This window comes from Neodiprion virginianus, chromosome 4 (assembly GCF_021901495.1).
Source record: "Neodiprion virginianus isolate iyNeoVirg1 chromosome 4, iyNeoVirg1.1, whole genome shotgun sequence".
Taxonomy (NCBI): domain Eukaryota; kingdom Metazoa; phylum Arthropoda; class Insecta; order Hymenoptera; family Diprionidae; genus Neodiprion; species Neodiprion virginianus.
In genome coordinates, this window is record NC_060880.1 from 39,682,536 (window position 1) to 39,704,153 (window position 21,618).

General features: G+C 36.4%; 1 protein-coding gene across 5 annotated transcripts in view; it reads right to left on the reverse strand.

Annotated features, from left to right (window-relative positions):
- Positions 1 to 21,618, reverse strand: part of LOC124303758 (pleckstrin homology domain-containing family G member 5) — a 166,475-nt gene that overhangs the window by 120,085 nt on the left and 24,772 nt on the right. For all 5 annotated transcript variants that reach the window (XR_006907979.1, XR_006907981.1, XR_006907980.1 and 2 more), the window contains 3 exons: positions 21,518 to 21,611; positions 21,352 to 21,442; positions 5,651 to 5,774 (listed from right to left, as the gene is read on the reverse strand). Coding sequence is in view for 1 of the 5 variants with exons in the window: in XM_046761373.1 (XP_046617329.1) it covers positions 5,651 to 5,774; positions 21,352 to 21,442; positions 21,518 to 21,611 (309 nt within the window). In the remaining 4 variants the exon portion in view is untranslated. The remainder of the gene's footprint in view (positions 1 to 5,650; positions 5,775 to 21,351; positions 21,443 to 21,517; positions 21,612 to 21,618) is intronic.

The window sequence follows — 21,618 nt, forward strand, 5'->3', positions numbered from 1 at the left end:
AAGAAGGAATAGGAAGAGGAAGTGGAAGAAGAAAACCGTTAAGATGGAGAAGAAAAAGCCAAAGCTCGATCATCCGACCTGGCTGCAGGAATTTCTCGACCGCACGGTGTGCAGAAACGCAATAAAAGAAATTCTTTCGATCCCAATTCCTCCCCAACCAAGATTTCGCGTGACTCGACAACCTTTACTTTTGGAACAACTCTGTTTTTCTTTTTTTTTTTTTCTCTCTTTTATTCTACTTTTGTCGTCTGTCACGCGTATGCTTTTCGTAAAATTTCTCCCACGCGTTGAGGAGAGAAATGTACAGAAGATATACGAGTAACGAAATTTTAAAGAATTTCCTATTCCAAGGAAATTACAGGGAAATTTTCAAAATTCATTGATCCGACTGTATGTTCAAGAAAATGAACAAGCTCACACGTGTATAATAATTAAACATTATTTATATTGTTTTCAATTGTTCTATTCGTTCATACATCGTCAAATTCTTGCATTGTGTGCCTATACTATTATCATACATCATTCTCTGCCGTCTTAATTTCTTATCGGACTGTAGCCCAACGATTTTTATCCTTACTTCGATACATTTCATAGGAATGACAACTTTGTTACGAGTACGAGTATACAATACTTTTACACGATCGTTTCCAGTTTCAACCATGATCCGTAAAAATACTTGATCCGCACGATGCACAAATACGGCTTGGCAAGGTTTCCATCATTTTCCCGGAGAGCTTTCCAGTCTTTTGAATTTCATTGTAACAAATCGAGTGTGCAAAAGCAGCCCGTCACGGCTCTACCGGCATCCAAGTTTAATGTAATCATATGAAAATTTCATTCAAGTAAAACAATATTTCTTACAGTTATGAATATTTTAATCAATATTGGTAATATCTGACCTAACCTAAAGTCTAAATCCTAACCTAACCTAACCTAACATGACCTAGAACATCAATCCTGAGCTAAAACGTAAAACCTAACCTAACTAGACCTAAAACACAAAACCTAACCTAACCGAACCTAACCTAATCTCTATCTGCAAGAGTTTAGTCAGCGTTCCATTCCAACTTGATTTACAAATACCGTTAAATATGCAAAACTATTATCTGCTTGCATCGAAATATAACCTAAAATCTGACCAGCCGTTGTAGCTACCCACAAAAAACAAAGAGAATTAAAATCGGTTCGTTAGTTCTGAAGTTATAAGCGAACGTACGCTCATGACTAAGACGTTGTTATATACGATATCTACCTATGGAGAAGAGGAGAAGAGAAAAAGAGAATAGACGAAGGATGAAAAGGTGAAAAGAATTTCTTCGCGTGGTCAACGAGGTCGTGGCAGAAAAAATATACGATAGAATAGTATGGGTGAAAATGATGGAGGATGTGAAACACAGGTGCTTGCGTGTGTGGAAGGGCTGCATGGGGGGCAGGGGGGGGAGGGAGGGCACAACACGTTCTGTCTATCGACCAGCAGGCTATTTCCGCAAAGGGCGAATATCTCAGGGAAAATCGTTGGTGACATACGTGTGAAGTGTGCGGTTATTACACTGCAGTCTATACGTTCTACATACATACGTATGTACGTATAAGCGTGAAAGTATATCGAACAAATCGAATATATCGATTCTCCGTCTACCCAACATTCGCTTTTCGCTAATACCGCACGTCTGCAGGCTGTGCAGTAATTCTGGTTTTTAATCAGATCTGGAATTGAAATCACCGGTGGAAAATTGCATCGGGAAAATTTCGAGGTAATAAATGTTGTTGGCTGCGGGTGACAGAGAGAGAGAAATAGAACGCGGTGCAGACAATGAGAAAAAAAGTTCACTGCATCGATTCGAATTGATGTAATGGGACGAAGATCGAAAGTGGGAGGGAAAAAATGTGTTACAGACATGCTTGTGCTAGGGAATTGTGTAAAATTAATTTTTTTGAAGCTTCAGGCAAGCTGTGCGATAAAAACCGTGAGGAAGACAAGTTTTTCCTCAGCTCTGATGTCAGTTTGCAAAACTGCAAGTCGCAGCGATTATCGTGGTGAAAGAAAAAATTACACCACTTAGAAACTAATAGAATAAGAAATATCCATCGCCAATTTAATAATACAGTTAGTGAAATTATCTGAAGACCTTAATTGCAAATAACATTCACATTTCACAACACACGGAACTTGATTTCAGCCGGCAAACTGAAGTTCTTGTTCAAGTTATATTTTTCATATCACTGAAGTAGGTGCGATAGATTTTTTTTTAAACTTTCAACAGGCAATTGAAAGGTCGAAAAACTACCGGTTATAGAATCGATAACTATGAATCAAGTTTTGGAAAATCAGTTTTTTCACGAGCCTGAAGTTGGTATCGCCAATAAAAATTACTAAAAAACACTATTTTCTTAATGTTGAGCGTGTTTTGTTTTATTACCGTTTACTGAATTTCAGGTAATTCGAAAATGGCAATATAAGCGTTTTTCCTCAGCATGAATCGTTGCAATAACGTTAATAACTTCAATATGATGTTTATTCATAAATCTGTATGTTCGGTCAAGAAACAAATTGAAAAGGGTAAAATCAAATAATCATCAAATAATTGGCAGTTATTAATAAACCGAGACTGTTTGCTGTATCGAATATATTTTGCTTACACCAAATTCTTAAAGCTCATTTTTACCGTGAATGAATTTTACTCGAATTGATACCTGACACGCAAGATTGTTGATAAAACGAATGTATTTGAAGTATGTACGACATATTTCGTTTATTGTGTGGTACAAGCTGTCTTGATTTCAAACACTTTGTTCGTTCGGTCAATTATAACGAACTTAATGATAAATGCAAGTTGAATCGATTTGAAAGAAATAGGACGATGTGAAATTTGATGTACGGTATAGTTTTTTCATTCTTCCTCTTTTTTAAACAGAACAGTATCATGTATCAAAGTAGCTGTTGTTCAGTTTCGGTAGCAGAAACGCGCTTCCGTCGAGGGAAATTATTCTCACCGAACAAAGTTAGCTCTGGGATTGACCCGATTTTTCTCCAACATAAACGCACAAGCCGCACGCTTCCGGATAAGATCGGAAACCCCGATTTCAGGCCAAATGTTTTCTTCCTCCATTTATTCGTCGAAATTGTTTTCCGATAGAATTAATTTCTTTTGATTAGATACTATCGCAACGAAATTATTTTACTATTTATTATACCGGGAATTCTATTCCAAATAATCAGGTTTTAATAGCCTTATCGATCTCAATTTAGTTGAAACCTTTTCAAGTGATTATGACAAGTGAAAATCACCCATTTGTATTTTTTTTTTTTTTTTTATCATTTCATTTTATTAGCTTTCCTTACGCAAATATCTTTCAGTTACAATTCGATCATTCTCATAGTTTTTCCTCTCTTAAAATACTCGAAAAAATTCTTGGAAATTCCATTCTTTCATCCTTATTATCTGGGAATCAATCCCACGATGAGATCATATTGTCGTATCAATTTTTACGGGAGTTTCAGATATTTCAATGATTAAAAAATTTTATTCTTCATCTCGATCATACTTATTTTTTCAAAGCATTTTGAAATTCTAAAAATGTTCGACACTTTTTTATTTATAACGAATTTTTAAAACGTTTTGGATTTCAAACTCCTCTTAAATGTCAAATGAAAAATGATCCGATTGTCTGACCGACTTCAAATCCTTGAAAGAAAAATATAATTTTTGACAATTTATAAAAGAATGATAAATAACTGTATGAAATTTTATGAATATTCATAACTCGAAGATTTTCGCATGAGAAAAAATTTGAATAAAAAAAAAATATCACCACTGAAACTTGACAAACTAGTTCTAGATATAATTATATCGAAATGAAAAATAGTGAGACTCAAGATTTGCTGATTATGAGCTTTTCAGCATGGAATGAACCATAGTTACATAATTCAAGTTTGCTGGAGTTGTCTCTCATTTACAGTAATTCCTGAAAGAATTTCTAGCTGCCTATTTCTCTCCAATCTCTAATTTCAAAAAACGGTCGATTCGATTTCAAAGACGAATCGACGTGAAAATGGCACCCTCGGGCTCGTTATCGGGTAACGCCATATACATGTATATGGCATACATATATAGTATACGTATAACTTCTGCAGTTGAGCAGGGAAGAAGTTCCCGCGCCAAAACCGTCAGTCGAGGATACATTTCCGGTCCCCCAGCATCCGGAGAATATCGAAGGGGTATATAAGGTGCGATTTACTGGCGGAAATTACCGGGACTGTACACGTCCGCCTGTTCCTGAAGAGAAACGCCGATTGCCGTTATGCTGCAGAGGGAGAAGAATCCGAAACGGATCGTGAAATTAGTTCTTCGAAACACGTCGCGTCGTCACGCCTAAATGATTCGGAATTGTAGGATCTACGGCGACTTTACAACTGACATTTACAAATCAGTAATCAATAGACGTCGTCGAAACTGCTGCAGATTCTTTCGAAAAGTGTAGGAAACTCCGTTACCGACAGAGTAATCTTTCAAATACGTAGCCACAACAGTTAGACGTAGAGATACTATTGTGTAAGATTACTTTGATGTTTAGAAACAGGCATTTTACAGCTCTGATCCCATAATACAATCGAAATATGTTGGCAACACTGATCGCTGCATTTTTTTTTAGTCTATGGTCTTCTTCTTCGAAGCCGGACCAATTTTTTTGTTTTCGATACAGCAAACCAGAAAATTCAGGTTAAAAGAATACGCGAGAATTTCTATGCTGGTCCCAACCTCTCTGAAGAAAAATCAATAACAAAAACACTTTTTTTTATTTCGCGAATGAACTCGTGTGTTGCAAGAAATTTTAAATTTAGCTTTTATTAAAGCGGAGCTTGCAGGAATCTCCGACCTCCTCTTTACGCTTCGTTGCTTCGTTACACAAATCTCCGTTTGCAATTATCATCAACGAAAAATGCGCGAAACAATGGCGCCCATTGTGCCTCAGCGTACAGTTTTCACCGCTCGTTTTTTCGTTCGCTCGTTTCGTCGGAGTTAATTGCTACAAAGTAACGAAGGGTCGCTGAAGACCCGGCTTTTAAGCAAGAGATACACGTTTCGGGAATACACGATTACCCCCCTGCTCATCCTCGAGTCTTGAACCAAATTCAAAAATCTTCGGCTCCTCGGGATAAATTCTTCTTCAAAAATCGACTTTGGAATGTAATTTTTCAGAAATTTTACCATCGGGTATCAATCAAGTTTTTTAGAATCAATTTTACAGCTGAAAATGCTTGGCTCATTCGCGAATCTCAATTCGGTCCTTGTATGACAAAGGATGAAATTTTTTTGACAGAAATTATAAACATTCAGATAGATTTATTCGTCTAGTATTTATCGTTTTGTCAGATGTAAGAGATAATTGTTGTATTTACAAGCAATTGATTTTGCCTAAAATTTTACAAAATACAACCGAATCATTACAAAACGAGGTCACTTTTTGCCAGAGTTGCCTTCGATATTTCACTCAATTTTCATTCGTTTTTTCAATAAATTTACTTCCAAATCTCCTCGTCGTCGGCTTCTAATTACGTTCCTGTGCCAAAATTACTCCGCGTAATATCAAAGTTCGGGATCAGAGATTTATCACCTCTTTTCATACAAGCTGTATAATCATCACTCACCGAGTAGCTCGCAGGACTCCGCGAACTTTCAGGACCAGGATGCAGGAAGGAGGCGTTGGAACTGTAACGAACGCCGCTCCTCAAGTGTCCCCATCCGTCCTCGATCTGCGGTTCTCTTCTTCGACTGAAATTAGCAAGGAATAAAACCTTCGATCACCGCAGAATTTTTTACCAGAGGGTTAAATAACTTTCAAGATTTGAGGAACGAATTTTTACCGTAAAGGAACCTCGATTCCGGTCAAAAATCGTAGACATCGAATAGAATTATTACGTTTTCTGCTAAGAAACACCATCTTGAGTATTTAAGTAAAAGGTTTGTCATTTTTTCGAAAATTATTGAAACTATTGTGATAATTTGATGCCTGAAAAAAATTTTACGTCGAAGCTCTGTAATTAAACTGAAAAAACATATTAAGCAAAATTTAATTTTGCTATAATTATGAAATGTTAAAATATCGCAAACTGTAATTCGGCTAAGTAATTGCTTGAGGCAAATCTTCTTTTTACGATTCCGTAAAAGAATTTTACTAGAATATTTCAGCAAATATTAACGAATGAAATTTTTTTCACTGCAAAGTAATTTTCATGCAGTTTTCAAATCTTCAGCAAACGCGAATGTGAAATTGTTATTTTTATGTAAAATTTTTGTAATCTAATAAATTCACAATACCAATTACTGTGACGATTTTGTTTGCTTCTTTTGCTATAAAAGTGCTCGAATTCCTATTTCTTCTTGGCAAAATTATAATAATCGATGAAGTTTCTCGGGTCCGAGAATACAAACGAACGAATCATTCATCGAAGTTTAACATTCTTGTCTGACCATCCCTGGACGGATTTACAGCACTTGCACGCATGATATAACAACCCTCTGAGACTCGTCCGTTTATATATGTTATCCTATGAGTAAGCCTCGTATTTGTTAACAAAAGTAGAAAGAGGGTTCAATAAAGAAACGTCAAAATTTCGGTAGGAGTTAATTGCAACGTGATTGATTACCGATGGATTCTTAATTGAAATCCTTTCAAAGGAGACTCAGGTATATTTGAAATTCCAAGATATTTCTTCAACTAACGATGATATTTCTGAATCGCAATATCGGTTTCGATTCACTGCGGTGATCTGTGCATGAATTAGCAGTCTTTAATTGAGAATTGACAAATTTATATGATGGAACAACAGCCAGGGAGATAAAATATGATTGATTTGGGCTGTCGTCGGATTGAATATTCGCCCTTTTCCATCCCTGGCGAGACGGAGCGAAGGAGAAAAATACATATAGATCGGTAAGTTGGAACGAAGAAGGTAAAAGGAGGAAAAGAGGTTCGAGGCTGCGCAATTATCTTCGGAATCTAAATTACAGCGGCGTTGCCGCGATAGATCCTTTTTAATTTTCCCTGCAACCCCCGACTCGTTTCGAGATTTCGCCGTGATGCAACTGCAGTTTCTTTCGACGTGAACTGAGATACGAACAGCCCGTAAAAAATCCCATGGCCCAGATGCTCGAGACCCGAAACGACGAGGCCGATGCGGCCAACTCTCGCCACTGACGATGATTGCTCCTGCGTCCATCTCGTGATTAAAAGCTAGACCTTCAGGGACCACGATAAACGCACCGTTGAAGCTACAAGCTTTCCCACAATTTCCGTCTGGCAGGAAAAAAATCTTCACCGATTCGAGCGAGATTTTGAAAATGAAATGACCAAGTCGTACAGAATAATCGGTACGATACGATATCGAATTTATTACTACAGAAATATTTGACTTTTATAGAATTGTTGAATCCAAGAGTTCAGTTCGGGACTTGAAAAAGATAAAATGTTTGAGGGTGAAAATATAAAAAGTCAAATGAAAGTATCGGCAGAATAAATTTAGAAGTGTAAAAGATATTTAATGGGAATTCAAAAATGGAAAAATCTTATCGTAGAATTTTATTTACTGTACAAAAGGTACGTAGAATAATTAAATAAATATAGCATCGTTCAAATCCATGGGAAGTTCAAAATGTAGAATTCCAAAACCTTGAATCCTCAGAATAAATGTTGAAGTGTTAACATACGTAGAATTTTAATATACACGGAAGTCTAATTTGTTCAATTTCGAAATATATCGAAGTCAAAATATAAAAAGGTGAAGATATAGAAGGCCAAAATAAAAATTAAATGTTTTTTTATAGTTCTATATTTTCAGCGTTCTACGTATCCAAAATGCTATGACGAACTAGATTTTCGCACGTTTAAAAATGAGATATTACGACCCTTCTTGAACCGTGTTGCCTTTCTACATTTAAACACTCCTGAATATTCCACTTTCAGGGAAAATAGTCTTTTTCTTCATCTCTCTCAAAGTTGGCTCAACGAATTTGAGGTCCGACCTGCCGAGTAATGATCCGACAAATAGACTATCAACCACTCAGCTGGAGACCTTAGAATCAAAGGGCAAAATCGATATAATCAAGCAGCAATCCCCAGAATTACTTCCATCAATTCGATTTCAATACATCATTTCGAAAACAGATTCTGAAATACCTGCTCAAGTGACAGCTTTTCAGGGAAGAAGCTTCGGGCCACGTTCGAAGGGCAGGCGCTTTGATTTTACCTTGATACTCGATTACAACGGTGAGCGATGCGAAGGGGACAAAGTGCGTCTGGGTTCGTGTAATCAAACGTTACGTAGAGAAACGCACGAAACGAGACGTCTGCTTGTTAAAAACGTGACCCGCAACCCGCGAACGAAGCGGGGTTCGAAGGGCATGAAGATGGGAAGAGGGGATAAAGGGCTCGACCCGCGTGTTTTAGCGAGGGGTGCGCTCCACGACAGGATAAATTTCATTTCGTTTCCTGAAATTTCCATTTTCCCGCATTACGACCAAATTCAAAGCCACAGTACAGTATGTGACGAAAACCTCGAGGGCTTAGCCCCGCGAATAAAATTTCATCGAGTCGTCGCTCCTAACTGTGTAGGAAAAAATAAAACACGTCATTTTCCAATTTCACACGTTATAAAGGAAGTTTTCTGTGAAACTCGCCGTTCGGTGTCGCCAAACGATCAACCGAATCGCGCGAATCGTGGGTAACTTCATCTGCTGTCTTACCGACGCATCTCTCGTCCGTCGGTAAGTTAGAGCATCGGCAGACTGTGATCCTTCACAAAATTGAAAAAAGATGATATTGATACTGGTTAACATCTATTATATCTTCAATTGTCGAAGAATTGGAAACTAAAGATTTACTAGATAAATTTCTGACAACTCAATATGATATCACGATATTTTTATAGAAACATCTTACAATAAACCTATAGATATGATCTTTCAAATAAACATGCGAGTAAATAAAAGATCCCTGAGATGAGTATATTGCTCAGATTCTAGTCGTTAATTCTGAACCACCCAGTATAACGTGGAACATCAAACTCCATTAATTCGTGTTCGGACAGGATTCGGAATCCTTGATCCCGAATAATATTCTCAACTGGAATAAGTTAGTTTTTACTCTTTTTTTTTTCGCCGTTCTTTTTAATACTCTATGGATGTACGATGAGCGAAGATACGCAGCCAAGTGTTTTGTTCATGTTGACGTTGATCTATTACACTTCTAGCAGACGATGATATACAAAGCTTCTTATCTCCGCTTGTAATCGTTAGTAATATTTCAGTTCTCGATTGCTATTTAACGAGAAATTTTCGTGCTTCGGAAACAAACTCGAACATTTTAAAACGTCAGAAGAACAATTGTACGGTAAAGGTATCGAATTACAACAACAAAACTTAAACTCTAAAGAATCTAGTTGGGTGTACTCGCTTCTTTGGAATATTGCTGTCAACAGATGGCGCTTCGCGTATCAAAATGCAAAACCTTTCCCGTTGCACGTATCTAATTTCCTATATTAAAACCCGTGAAAGTAACTCCCAAGAGTTTCGCAATGAACGTCTAAAGGGGATTGGAAAATCGTAAAATTTACTTTGCGTATACGGGAATCAGAGGTGGGAGTAATGCTTTTATCGGCCACGTGACGGAATCGAAAAGCCTTCCCGAACCGAGCGAGAGATCATTCAGCCGTTATACGATAGTTAAATTCATTCGGTGTTCAGACGAGTGTTAAATCCGGGTGAAATGACCGACATTAGACGCAGGGATGGGAAGGAGAGCCGGATCCGAGAGAAAGAGAGAGAGAGAGAGAGAGAGAGAGAAAGAGTCCCAAAATGACTATCAATACACACGAAGCTTAAGGTACGTGGGGGGGAATTAATTGGTGAGAATCATCTGGGACGCCGAATCCCTCGGCTGCAAGGGTGTATCTCGCGTATAATCGCCCAAGAGGAGAGGAGAGGAGAGGAGAGGAGAGGAAACGATCAAGCAATTTCGGGTCTTCCAAAGTTAGCTAATAACGAGCCCGAGAGTGAGGCGGGAGGGTTGCCACTCGCATAATAATAATCGGAGATCTGGTTTCCAGTCCTCCGTCTCTCCCCTTCAAAAAGCCTGATATAGACGAATGCAGAGGCCCGCATATTATCGCTTTTCCCTCAAAAAACCAATTTCAATTTCAATTTATACGCACCTCTGCAGCGTGTACCTACGGCAGGAGAAAAAGAAAGAAAAAAAAAAAAAAAACCGCAACAAAAACAACCATCAATTTTCGCATCTTCTCTTTCATCTCGAATCCGTTGCACACGTGTTATTACATTCACAGTTGTGTGAGCGTTGTTTTTATTTATTATTATTTTTTTTTTTTTTTTTTTTTACGTGCAGGAATTCAAAGAATTTCATAAAAGCCACACGCATATACCTACAATAATAAACCGCACATCAGGGAAAGTTAATGAAGTTTTTTATCTGCCCATTTCTGAAATCAGTAACTGATATCAATCATCAATCAACTATCCAGCGTTGGAGTGATATTTTGGTTTTTTATTTTTTCCACATCGCGTGTATAATGGCAGGAAAATTTTATGCACCAAAAAGGTGACTTTGGTTGTAAAAGGTCGTACAATTTTTTATTTTTTTATTTTGATATTTGCTGAATAAACACTCAAAACGCGTATATGCACTAAAAAGGAAATAAAATTGAAAAGGCCTTATGTTTGATGGATACGCTCTTTCAGCACTGAAATGTATTTTTATTTTATTTATAAGATTTATAAAAGATATGAGGTCGCTACCGCTACTTTTCCGCTTCTTTCATAAACGAAATGAAAAGCTTTGAAACGTAAAGATTTGTCGATTTGGGAAAGAGGATGTTCAGAATTGTTTTTTTTTTTTTTTCTAACAAAATAATGTCAAGCGTAAGGGTATAAGGTCGCATCTACTAACATATAACCTTACACCATCAGTGTTTTACCGTTAATTGATCCACTGTTAAAAATTCAACGTATTCAAAAGCACCCTCACGTTTTTGACGTAAATACATAGGAGCAACAAAAACGCCTTATCACATTTACGCGTGGTTAAAGGTCGTGTAATGGCGCAAACGTCCTTATACCATTAGACGCGCGATATCTTATCCAATCGAATTAAGATCGAAAGTTAAAGATGCATTGGACGCGTACAGTCGAATAGAAAAATTATCTAAGCAAAAACCCGAGGTAATCCAAAGTTGATAAGGTGATTTTTTTTTTCCTACTTGACTTTCTACCGAGAAATAAGTAATTAAAAAACAAAAAAAGTAATAATTAAATACAAAAAAATTCCAAAAAGAAAGAATCAAGACAAGCAGCGCTAAAATGAACACAAAGGTTGACTGAAGGTGACTTCAATAACCGCTTATGAAAACCTCAAATGGCACTCGGAACGACCGGCTGACGCTTTTTGAATTAATCTCTACTTCTCCGCTGGACGATAATTGACTCTTCGAATGAAGGTTTCCAGTGCAGCCGATGAACCAGTAAAACCATTTACGATCAAGACCCTGTCTGATCCAGGTATTCCTGCACAATTTAACGACAGTTCGGGACAGTTTACCATTCTATTTCTCTATTTTTTTTTTTTTTCTTTTAACGTTCCATTTTATCTTCCACAGTTCAGACGCTTCGCTTCCTTTTTTTTTTTTTTTTTTTCGATAGGAACTGCAGGATTGAATCTAGCTTGTCTGATTGGATAAATAGCCAATTTCGTTTATCTGTACAACGTGGCTTTGGTATAAAAATTCGATTGAAAATAGGTCGATTCCAAAGTTTCAAATCATTCTAAAATTTTTGCAATTTTATCTGTTGAATTTTTTGCAATTATTAGGTTGATAACCTCTGATTTGGCGAACATAAATCCCATGCAGAATTGGCTAGATTCTTATCCTGATTATTTTGCATTTATAATTATTTTCATCTAACAGTCCTTGGCCCTTTTAGTCACACATTTTACAACTCGATATTTTAGCCCGTATTTTGTTCACGCGGAATCTGAAGACAGAATTTGATAATTTCTAAATCCAAGATGGCGGATCCAGTACGGCGGATCCAACATGGCGGATGCAAAATCGAAAAAACGATCAAAATTCGATGATTTTCACGGAAACTCGTTACTCGAGCGTTTTTGGGGTTATACGAAGTAACAAAAATTGTTTTAAAGTTGTAAATAAACTGCGATAAGGCTAGAATATGGAAATTTTTAAGCCGGGACGCTGAGCATCTCACCGTGACTAAAGAGTTAACCCAAAAACCACGAAAAAAACTGTTAAAACATGTTTGTTTTGTATTCTGTTCTCTCGATAAAAATCGTAGAAAATTTGTCAAAAGAATTACCTTCGACGTGTTTTCTGACTATTGAAGGAACCGTAAGACAGACACGAAATTTTTTAAAATGGTGGAAGTAGCTCAGGGCGGTCGGACCGTGCGAGCTGCCGGGTGGTCGTCAGTTTATTCACCCCCAGGATGAGGGGCGCCTTGTAGACGCGCCGCATGATCAGAAATTCACAGAATCTACGGTCTATGTCCCGGCAATTCTCCGGAGAAATCGATAGTCTCCGACCTACCCCATCGTCTGAATCGATCGCCGAGAGACCGACCCGGTGCGTTAAAGTAAATTCGCTCAAGACTCGGAAGTATATAATGTACCATTGATGCTTCAGGGTCAACAACATTTTTTTGTTTCTTCAATCAGTTTATATTAAAATAATTGAATTTTGATTCTATGGATGGAATAATAACCAAAATCTTCGTTTATTGTTTATAAACTTTTTGAGAGTTGATAAATAAGTCCTCAAGTTTTTGGTTGATCAGTGGTTACGAAAAACATCCAAGGCTTATTTATCAACGTAAAAAAGACGAAAGCAAACATTTTAAGTAATAAATTAATATTTTGGTTATTATCCGATGCATGGAATCAATATTTATTCATTTAAATAAAAATCCAAAGAAAATGAAAAAAAATAAAAAAATTCTGTCAACCTGTGATTAATTATTATTTTTTAATAAAAGTAATTTAAATGCAAAACTGAAGTTTGTTTAATTGTTATTTACAATAAATGTTTGAGAAAATAGGTATTTTTTCTTACAATCCGAAATATCGTTCTGGTTTCTACAAAAGCAAACTTCATCCCAATAAAACTATTTTTTCTTTTATTAGTTATATGAAAGAAACTAAAAATTTGACATCTGGAATCCGAACTCAAAATTCACGTTGACCGGTATCAACATCGTGGATTAGGCATATGACACGTGACGTCGAGAACACAGGAATTTGGTCTGCATAGACAAGTATTTTTTCTTATTCCGTTTTTTGTTTTTTTTCTTTTTTTTTTTTTTATTTCTTACACGATGCTACAAACGGATGTCAAATTTCTGTGCACATTTTAACTCGTTTTGCTCTAGCAGTGAGAAAAACTTCATCAAATCTCTCAACACGTGCAACTAAAAATACGAACTCAATCGTAAAAGTTCTTTTACAACATTTTTTTCCAAAACTATCAATTCACGAACGAATCGAGTTCTTTTTTTTTTACACAAAATACGTGTGCGCGGTAAGTAATATTGTACATAAAATGATCGCAAAACGTGAAAATTACTGATATTCCTAATATGAAAAACTTGGATAAAAAGCTCATATTACTTTATTTTCTCAGCCTCGTTCATTTAACTGTGCATTCACCCGGTATAAATACCGTCCAAAGTACGCTCAAAGTATACTGTATATACGTATATAATAATAAAATGAAAAAAGTAAAAAAGAATGAAAATAGAAACAAAAAAAAAAAAAAAATTTCAGTGAAAAACATAATCCATCGTAAATTAATTATACTACCCGTCGCTCTTTGTCGACTCTCTCGACTCTCTCGGCTGGCTATTTCGGTCCATAATTCGAAGCGCGCACAGAGCCGTAGTTATTACAGGTATACACTATGGAACAACTATGTGTAGGGTATATTTAATGAGCAAAGATATATAAATATGTATATGTATATATATACATATATGGTATAATAACAGACAGTGTTTGCTCGTGTCGATTATCCTCAAGCGATTTGACGCTTTGCTAATGTGCAAACGTGCGTTTTAAGGGTGATATTACGAGTTAAAAGAGCAAGAGAAAAAACGAATCGTCCGAGAGACGAGAGTTGGGGGAAAAAAAAGCTCTTTAAACGCGTCACTTCGCTTGCAAAAGCCTGCAGTTCTCACGACACTCTGTGCATTATACACAGTGCATAATTTTATTTTACGCTCGCTTCGACGTTTGTAAAGAGACGTTTAGCCAACTTCACGGTATGTATGTTTTAAGTTCGTGCTGTATTCCTACATTTACCGACCGAGCAAACCCAGCATTTTTCTTCCTCTATTAAATAAACAAACGAACGGAAAGGATAACTTTTATTTACGAAATTATTGTAATTCCCAGTTCTCGTCTAGTGACCTCAATATTGCAGGTGAACAGTCTCACGGTGTAAATTTTTTCTCCTCACTAATTCTGGAATGGCGGAAAGTATCTCAGCTATGCACTTTTTGATCCCTGAAATACGGGAAATTTGGGAATAGTAACGCGTGTGAAAAAATCACACATTTTTGTTAACGTTTTTTTGGATACGGATGACCTTCCCGAATACCGCTGCAAAAGAGCGACGCATCGTCGAAATTTGAACCTTTTCCGATCGTTTGTTTATTGAATGCAGGAAGAAAAAGGGTGAGCCTGCTCGGTCGGTAAGGGTAGGCGTATTACACGACCCCAACGGAATATGCCTCACGGTAGGAACGTGAAATAGGGAATACCCTTGGCAATGGATATCCCTGCTATGCAACATTCTGCGTTACATACATAAATCCTGCAGGGAGCTGGGGAAACATTTTGCATTCGCAGGTGTCTTCGCGCTCTTAAATAAACCCATAAATTTTCCAAGCCCCGTATGCAGCGAACTTCCCACATAGTCTAAAAATATTTTTCACGAATGCAGTTAAAGTAACTGCCAGCCATTAGCGTGGAGAAAATACTTGGCAATTTATTTGGAACATTTGGAGAGATTCGTTTTGGCACCAAATTTTGATTCTTCGAGTTACAGGAATGAAAAACAATTTTGTCAAGTCTTTGGTCAATTTTAACTAACTCTGTTCGGTTTCATATGCTGAGAAAAAAAAAAAAAAGAACCGAAACCATAGAAGCATATACCAATAATATAAATTTTGATGGTTTTATCTGTTTTTAAATTATAAACAAGTAATAAAATGTTTGATTTTTTTTCAATTATTTTAAGGTCAATTCAACAAATGACGGAATCACTTGTTTAGCAACTATTTTTTACCGATTTCATGATATTTGATTTGAAAAAATACATTTTTTAACATTAAAAGAATTTGTACAAAAATTCTCAACTATATTCATCTTTAAATCAAACATGTTCAAATAACGTTTAGAAGATGAAATAATTTCTTTCAAATATTCTATATTAATTATATAATATTACTTCATAATATTAAAGAAAGTGTAAAAAAAAAATATGGTTATCCATTTTAAAATGACCGAAGACATAAACCAAATATTCTTAAAACAGGAAAAAGCGTGAAACTACGAAAGAATTCCACAAATAATACATAGCTCAAAAACGACAATTGCAAAGGAAAAAGGAGAAAAAAAAAAGAACAAAAATTCCAGCGAAGTTAACATCCCTTGTATGATACGCAAGAATTTTCATTTACTTGAAAATTGAATTTGAGAAAAAGAAAGAAGAAAAATACGTTCGACACAATTATCTACCAAGTAATTTGACTTTCACGAATGGATTGCAAGCGAATTTACCCCATGTTAAATATTATCGCTGTAAACATTTCACCAGGAAATGAATTTAACCAGCAAAAAACTGAAGAAAAAAAGAAAAAAAAAGGAGAGAAACAAAGTGAAAAATGTCAAAAAGAACTCCTCCTTCCAGATTGCATCATTTCGTACGATGCCTTGGAGCTTTCGTCGGCTGCACTGAATTCCTGGATATAGGTTTGTACAACCCTTCAAAGCCTCTGCAGCAACGTCTGTAAAACGTATCGGGCAAAGGTGGCGCGGTGGTGATAAATAACATCAGGTGGTTTGGAGGAGGAGGAGGAGAAGTAAGGTAGAAGGTAGAAGGTAGATTGGAGGTGCACTCGATCTCGAGTCGGAGACATACGGCAAAGTCTGTATAGGACGCCACACACCCGGAAGCTCGGTTCACTCTGACTCTTGTAGATACTTCGATTCGGAGATTAAAAGGCACGTTTGCACCTCGACGGAAGTGAATTAGAAACGAGGAGAAAATTGGGAGCGGGGATAAAGCGAAAATTACACAAATTACACGGTAGGAGCGACAAATGTATGGTAAAAAAGAAAAAGAAAAAAAAAAAAAAGAAAGGAGTGTCTCTCTTCGAGATTTTCGTAATAATTTTTACAATACAAAATTATATTCAACTTGACTTTTCGTTGACTTGTTTGTCATGGACGTGCGAATTAAAAATCACGAAAATACTTCTTTCGATCTCATTTTCAGTACGATGATACAGGTTAATAATATATATGCACATAACTCGTGAAAATCACAGAAAAAAAATATTGGAGAAGATGGATTTTTTTTTTTTTTTTTGGTCGATGGGTAGAAGATAATTGAGATAAGGATTTTCCTTTGATGTTTCGAATTACAAGCTGGAGGCTGAACGCGATGATTGATTGAGAGAATAATTCGCTACAATTCGATTTCAATGCTTTACGGATTATTACGGGCTCTGCGTAGTTTTGTGCAGGAATGAATATAATCAATTTTCGAAAGACAGAATACCGAGTGATAATTTTTTAGATAATTGAAATTTGGTGAGTATTTTCTTCTCGCAATTGCAAAAGATTGTGTATATATATACACGCGTAAGATAAGGGAGAACTCTCTTGCGAGTTTCGGGGGTTGAAGCGCGGGTCGTTTCTTCAATTTAAAAGTTGAACCTGCGAGGGTGAGAAGAGAATAGAAATTTATACAGAGAGAAAAGAATGAGAGAAGGGTTCATGCAGAACAACAACGGCAAGGGTGCAGAAAATTTGGTGGTACTGGGAGGATGAAATAATAAGCACGAGATGAGGTAAGAATATAACTCGTGAATATTTTTCAAGGATTGCTTTTGTTTGTCAATTATTTACGTACGCGCAAACATTACATTACGGTATAGTACAAAATTTCAAGATCGGTGTTTATTACCCATGATAATTAATTACAAGCAAAATCTGTTACACGTTACGTTTATATATATAGCTGAAAATGATTGAGGATAATGTAATTTTAAAGCTGAAGTTTCGTCGTATCTTTTTCCTTTTTTTTTTTGTAGTCTTTTCTTTTGCACCTACATTTATTATCTGTATTCCGTATTAATTAGTGTTTTATCGTTAAATAAGCGCGAGGCGGTTGGAAATCGATAAATGATTTTGCCCGCAGTTAAAGAGTCGCGTGTACCTAAACTCTTAAGGTGAAAAGAAGAAAGAAAAAAAAAGAAACTGAATAAATAAAAAAAATTTTCCATGCAAGAGAATATTTGTGAAGAAAATTTTACTTGAGATACAATTATTTTCATTAAAACTATTAAATATATTTTCAAATCGATAAAATATCTGCCAAGGTATAAATGGAATAATTATTATCTGAGATCGAACAATTGATTTTTTCAGTCTAAACAATATCGGGAAAAATTTCAGGTTGCAGTAATAATCATGATCGCATAACTGAATACAAAACCGTCAATCCGAACACTTCCAGGGTTGAAAAAAGGTCGACCAATTGCTGAGAAAAATCGTCGGCTACATAAAGCGATTCAGCAAAATAGTAGGTACGATATTATCCCGAGCCTCTGATTCGATTCGTTCACCTCGCCATTCAACTCGAAGGTGGAGGAGGAATGGGAAATATTGCGATCAAGACGGAGTCAACTTTATACCACACGAGCAGAAGATGCGTATAACAGTAGGACCTCGAATCGTAGTCGATTAAAACGGTCCATGGTTCGATTTACAGAGAACCGAAATTCGGTCCCGAATAATTAAAAAGTAGAATTAAAAAATGTTTTCATATTTCCCGCAAACGCGGAAAAAAAGTGTTACTTTATTCCCGCAAAATGAGGGAAAAAAGTTAAGAGGGAATAATATCCAACTTTTCTCCCGCTCCACAGGTCAAAAAAGTAACATTATAGTCGAGTCGGGAATAATATCACATTATGCAACAAGGGAATAAAGGCGACTTTTATTCCCGTGTTACATACGACTTTATTTCCGACTCAACTCAGGGGCGCAATATTTATTTGAAAATTGGGACTCTTCAATTGGACTCATATTTCCCGCTGATTTGGATTTGCTTTTTTGACCTCGAAAAGCGTGACGAAATTGGCATATATTTCCCTAAAACGCATTTGAGGTAAAAAAATTTAACATTACAGTTAAGTCGGTAATAAAAATTCTTTCTCTTTACTGCATATAGTTATATTTATCACATGAATTCTTTGGTGAACTTTTTCTTTTGTTTTTTTTTTTCCTAAATGACACCTACAGCCTTTTTTAATTCTTCTCAATTATCCGATTCGATTTACATAGTTTCGAATAAAAAAAAATATATATATATATACATATATAATCAGCCCGCGGACGAGTTTGAGAAAATCGAGGTTCTACTGTATGTAAACACGAACCGTCTAGCTGTAGATCGATTTGCTGCGGGCAAAACGGCGGCCGTCTGACCAACGACTTGGTTCTACTACTTGCGGCGTTATCCACGTTACCTCCGAACTCCAGGCTCAAGGGACATAATCTTATTGATGGTCAAAATCGAAACGAACGACAATGGATTCGCCCATTCCGCGGGTCGGGTTCCAAGGGTCAAGATGAAGGAGGGAGAGAAGTGTCGAGAATTGCGCGGGAAGCCGGTAAAAAAGTTGGGCAATAATTCACGAGAAGAGGATTTTCTTTTCTTTTCTCTTCTTTCTCTTTTCTTCGGATCAGAAAAATTTATTAACGATTCGTCGTTTATTTGTGGGAATTTTTTTGTAACCCAGGGTTGGAAATTTTGTATTTAATTATCTGTAGCTGATGCGGTACATTTTGGGGATCAATTAATTAGCCGATCTGATATCACGCAAGATAGAATTGCAATTAAGAATCGAGGCGGAATTAATTTTTCTTTTCTCATCCCCTTGCGGTTCTTTCCTTTTCCGCAAACTCTGTTTTTTTTTTTAATCCATTTTTTTTTTTTTTTCACACCGCGGTGCAATTAAAATCAACTGCAAATCGAAGTCGTGGATATGATATATTTATACCGGAATGAGACTGCGATATTGAAGTGAGAAATCTCGAAGCTAGGACATAGCAGCAAGTGGGGGGGGGGGGGGGGGGGGCAAGGAGGAAGGATATATAATAATCCTGGCGGAGGGTGAATAAATTTAATTATAAGATAAGAAAAGAATTACCAAGTCAAGGAGGAGGAAGATTTTGTCCCATTTATGTGGAGAAAAAACGAGGCGTAATAATAATGATAATAATAACAATAACGTTAATACGGTGAAAAAATGATAAAGGAAAGGCGACGCATTGAGAAAAATGAAAACAGAAAAAAAAAAAAAAAAACGTTTCGGCTTCTCTGAGGTGATAATCGCGTGCTTTTAGCGATATGTACGCGTTCAATGGAACGTTTTAACAATCGTAATGGTTGGCATAAGACGGGATAACGCTGCGAGAAAAAAGTGAAATAAGAAAAAAAAAAAAAAAAGAAAAAGAAAAAGAAAACTGAGGCAAAACCCAGCTGCCGTATAACAAAGGCACGTTTTTATCTGATTGTGAGTAAATTTTATTATCAATCGCTACGACGCGCGTCTAAAATCAAATTATGAGGATTTTTTCATTCTTTGTACAATCTTCAATTCAATCTGATTTATATACTTTTATGTAGATTTGGATTTTTATTAGACAGACGGGGTAATTCCACAGAGTTGATATTAGAACCTAACTTTCTTTTTCTCTCTTTCCTTCGATATTTATCTATCAAAGATGTTTCATGCCGTTCTTTTTTTGCATAACTTCAGGATATTCTAGATAAATTCAAAATGGCAGATCAGATATCGCTTGGAGAAAACGAAAACCACCACAATTTTTCCGAAAATTAATGTTTGTAAACCTTAAGAGTCGACTCTTCTAAAACTGAGTACGAAATATCGATTTTTAAACTGAACGATCCAAGTTGGGCAACCAAAAATTCAGAATTCGTAAAGTTCGATTTTTATCTAACAAAATCCTGCACTTTCTAATACTCTCTTGATATTTTAGATCCGTGGTTTGAATTTTGCAAAATCAAGGTCAGCTTTTGGTATTTCTAACTATATAGCAATTTTCGTCAAAAAGTTACACGATTCAAAACAGAATTCGATCATTGTTTGACCGAATTCGGTTTCAAATTGCATTCAGACAAATCCCATTTCCAAAAATCACTCCAATGCAGAGTGCCTCATGTTCAAAGTATTGATAAGTTCACGTCATGCTAAAAGCAAGTCATTCATTTCTCTAGATCCGAAATATCAATTTTGAAACGGTGAAGATCCAATATTGTAAATTTTAAAATTATAACCACTGATCCGAAAATCATGTGGAAATAAATTTTTCGGTTTTTAATCCATATTGACGTTCCACGTTTTGGGAATTATATTTTCAACGACAGATTTCGGAAAAACTCGAAGTAAAGCGCTTTGAAACGAAATTCGACAAAAATGGGTTTACAATTTATCAAAACACAAAATGGCTGCCGCCAAAAGTTATCAAAGGGTTGTTTTACTCCCTTAACCAAAAGTCGGACAGTTATAAACGAATATTTCTAGCCATTTTTATCATCACAATTCCCGTACTATTTTATCAAAATCAGAAGCAGACCCTTATATAAGGCGTTCTCCACCAATTCAGCCACTTTTTTTTAACCCTCTCGGATCTGTTCCATAATTGGTGATGCAGGAGTACTACTTAAAGGTACTCTCTGTGAATTTTTTCCGATTTTCGAACTCACTCGTTTCGGAAATTATGGTTTTTTTTTTAACCCATATATCACGGGAGTTCAATCTCGGGCAAATCGGGCAAAAAGAAATTTAACATAAGAATGTTATTTCTTTTCATAAACTATTCAACGTGATATATGTTATATTTTTAATGCCATCAAAAAGACTTGTTTTCGGCAAAAAAAAAGAGAAAGATATCGAGATCAACGATGCCAAAAAACGGCCAATATCAACCCGTATAATAACGAATTTTACTCACACATTCGTTGTCGACGATTCATCCTCCTCGAGGTTTTCGGGGGCTGTAAGAGCCGGCAGACTTGAGGCCTCGAAAGGGGGCCGAGTGAGGTCTGAAAAACGATGAAAGGGGATAAACAATTCGATATGAATGTCAGGTCGGTCATTTTGAGCCCAGGTTTCCTCACCTATTCTCGAGTCATAGTAGTCGCTATGACGTCCGAAGGGTGGAAGGGTCTGTTCCTTGCGGGTCGATGTCCTTTTTCTGGGGCCGAAAGTCGCCTGCAAC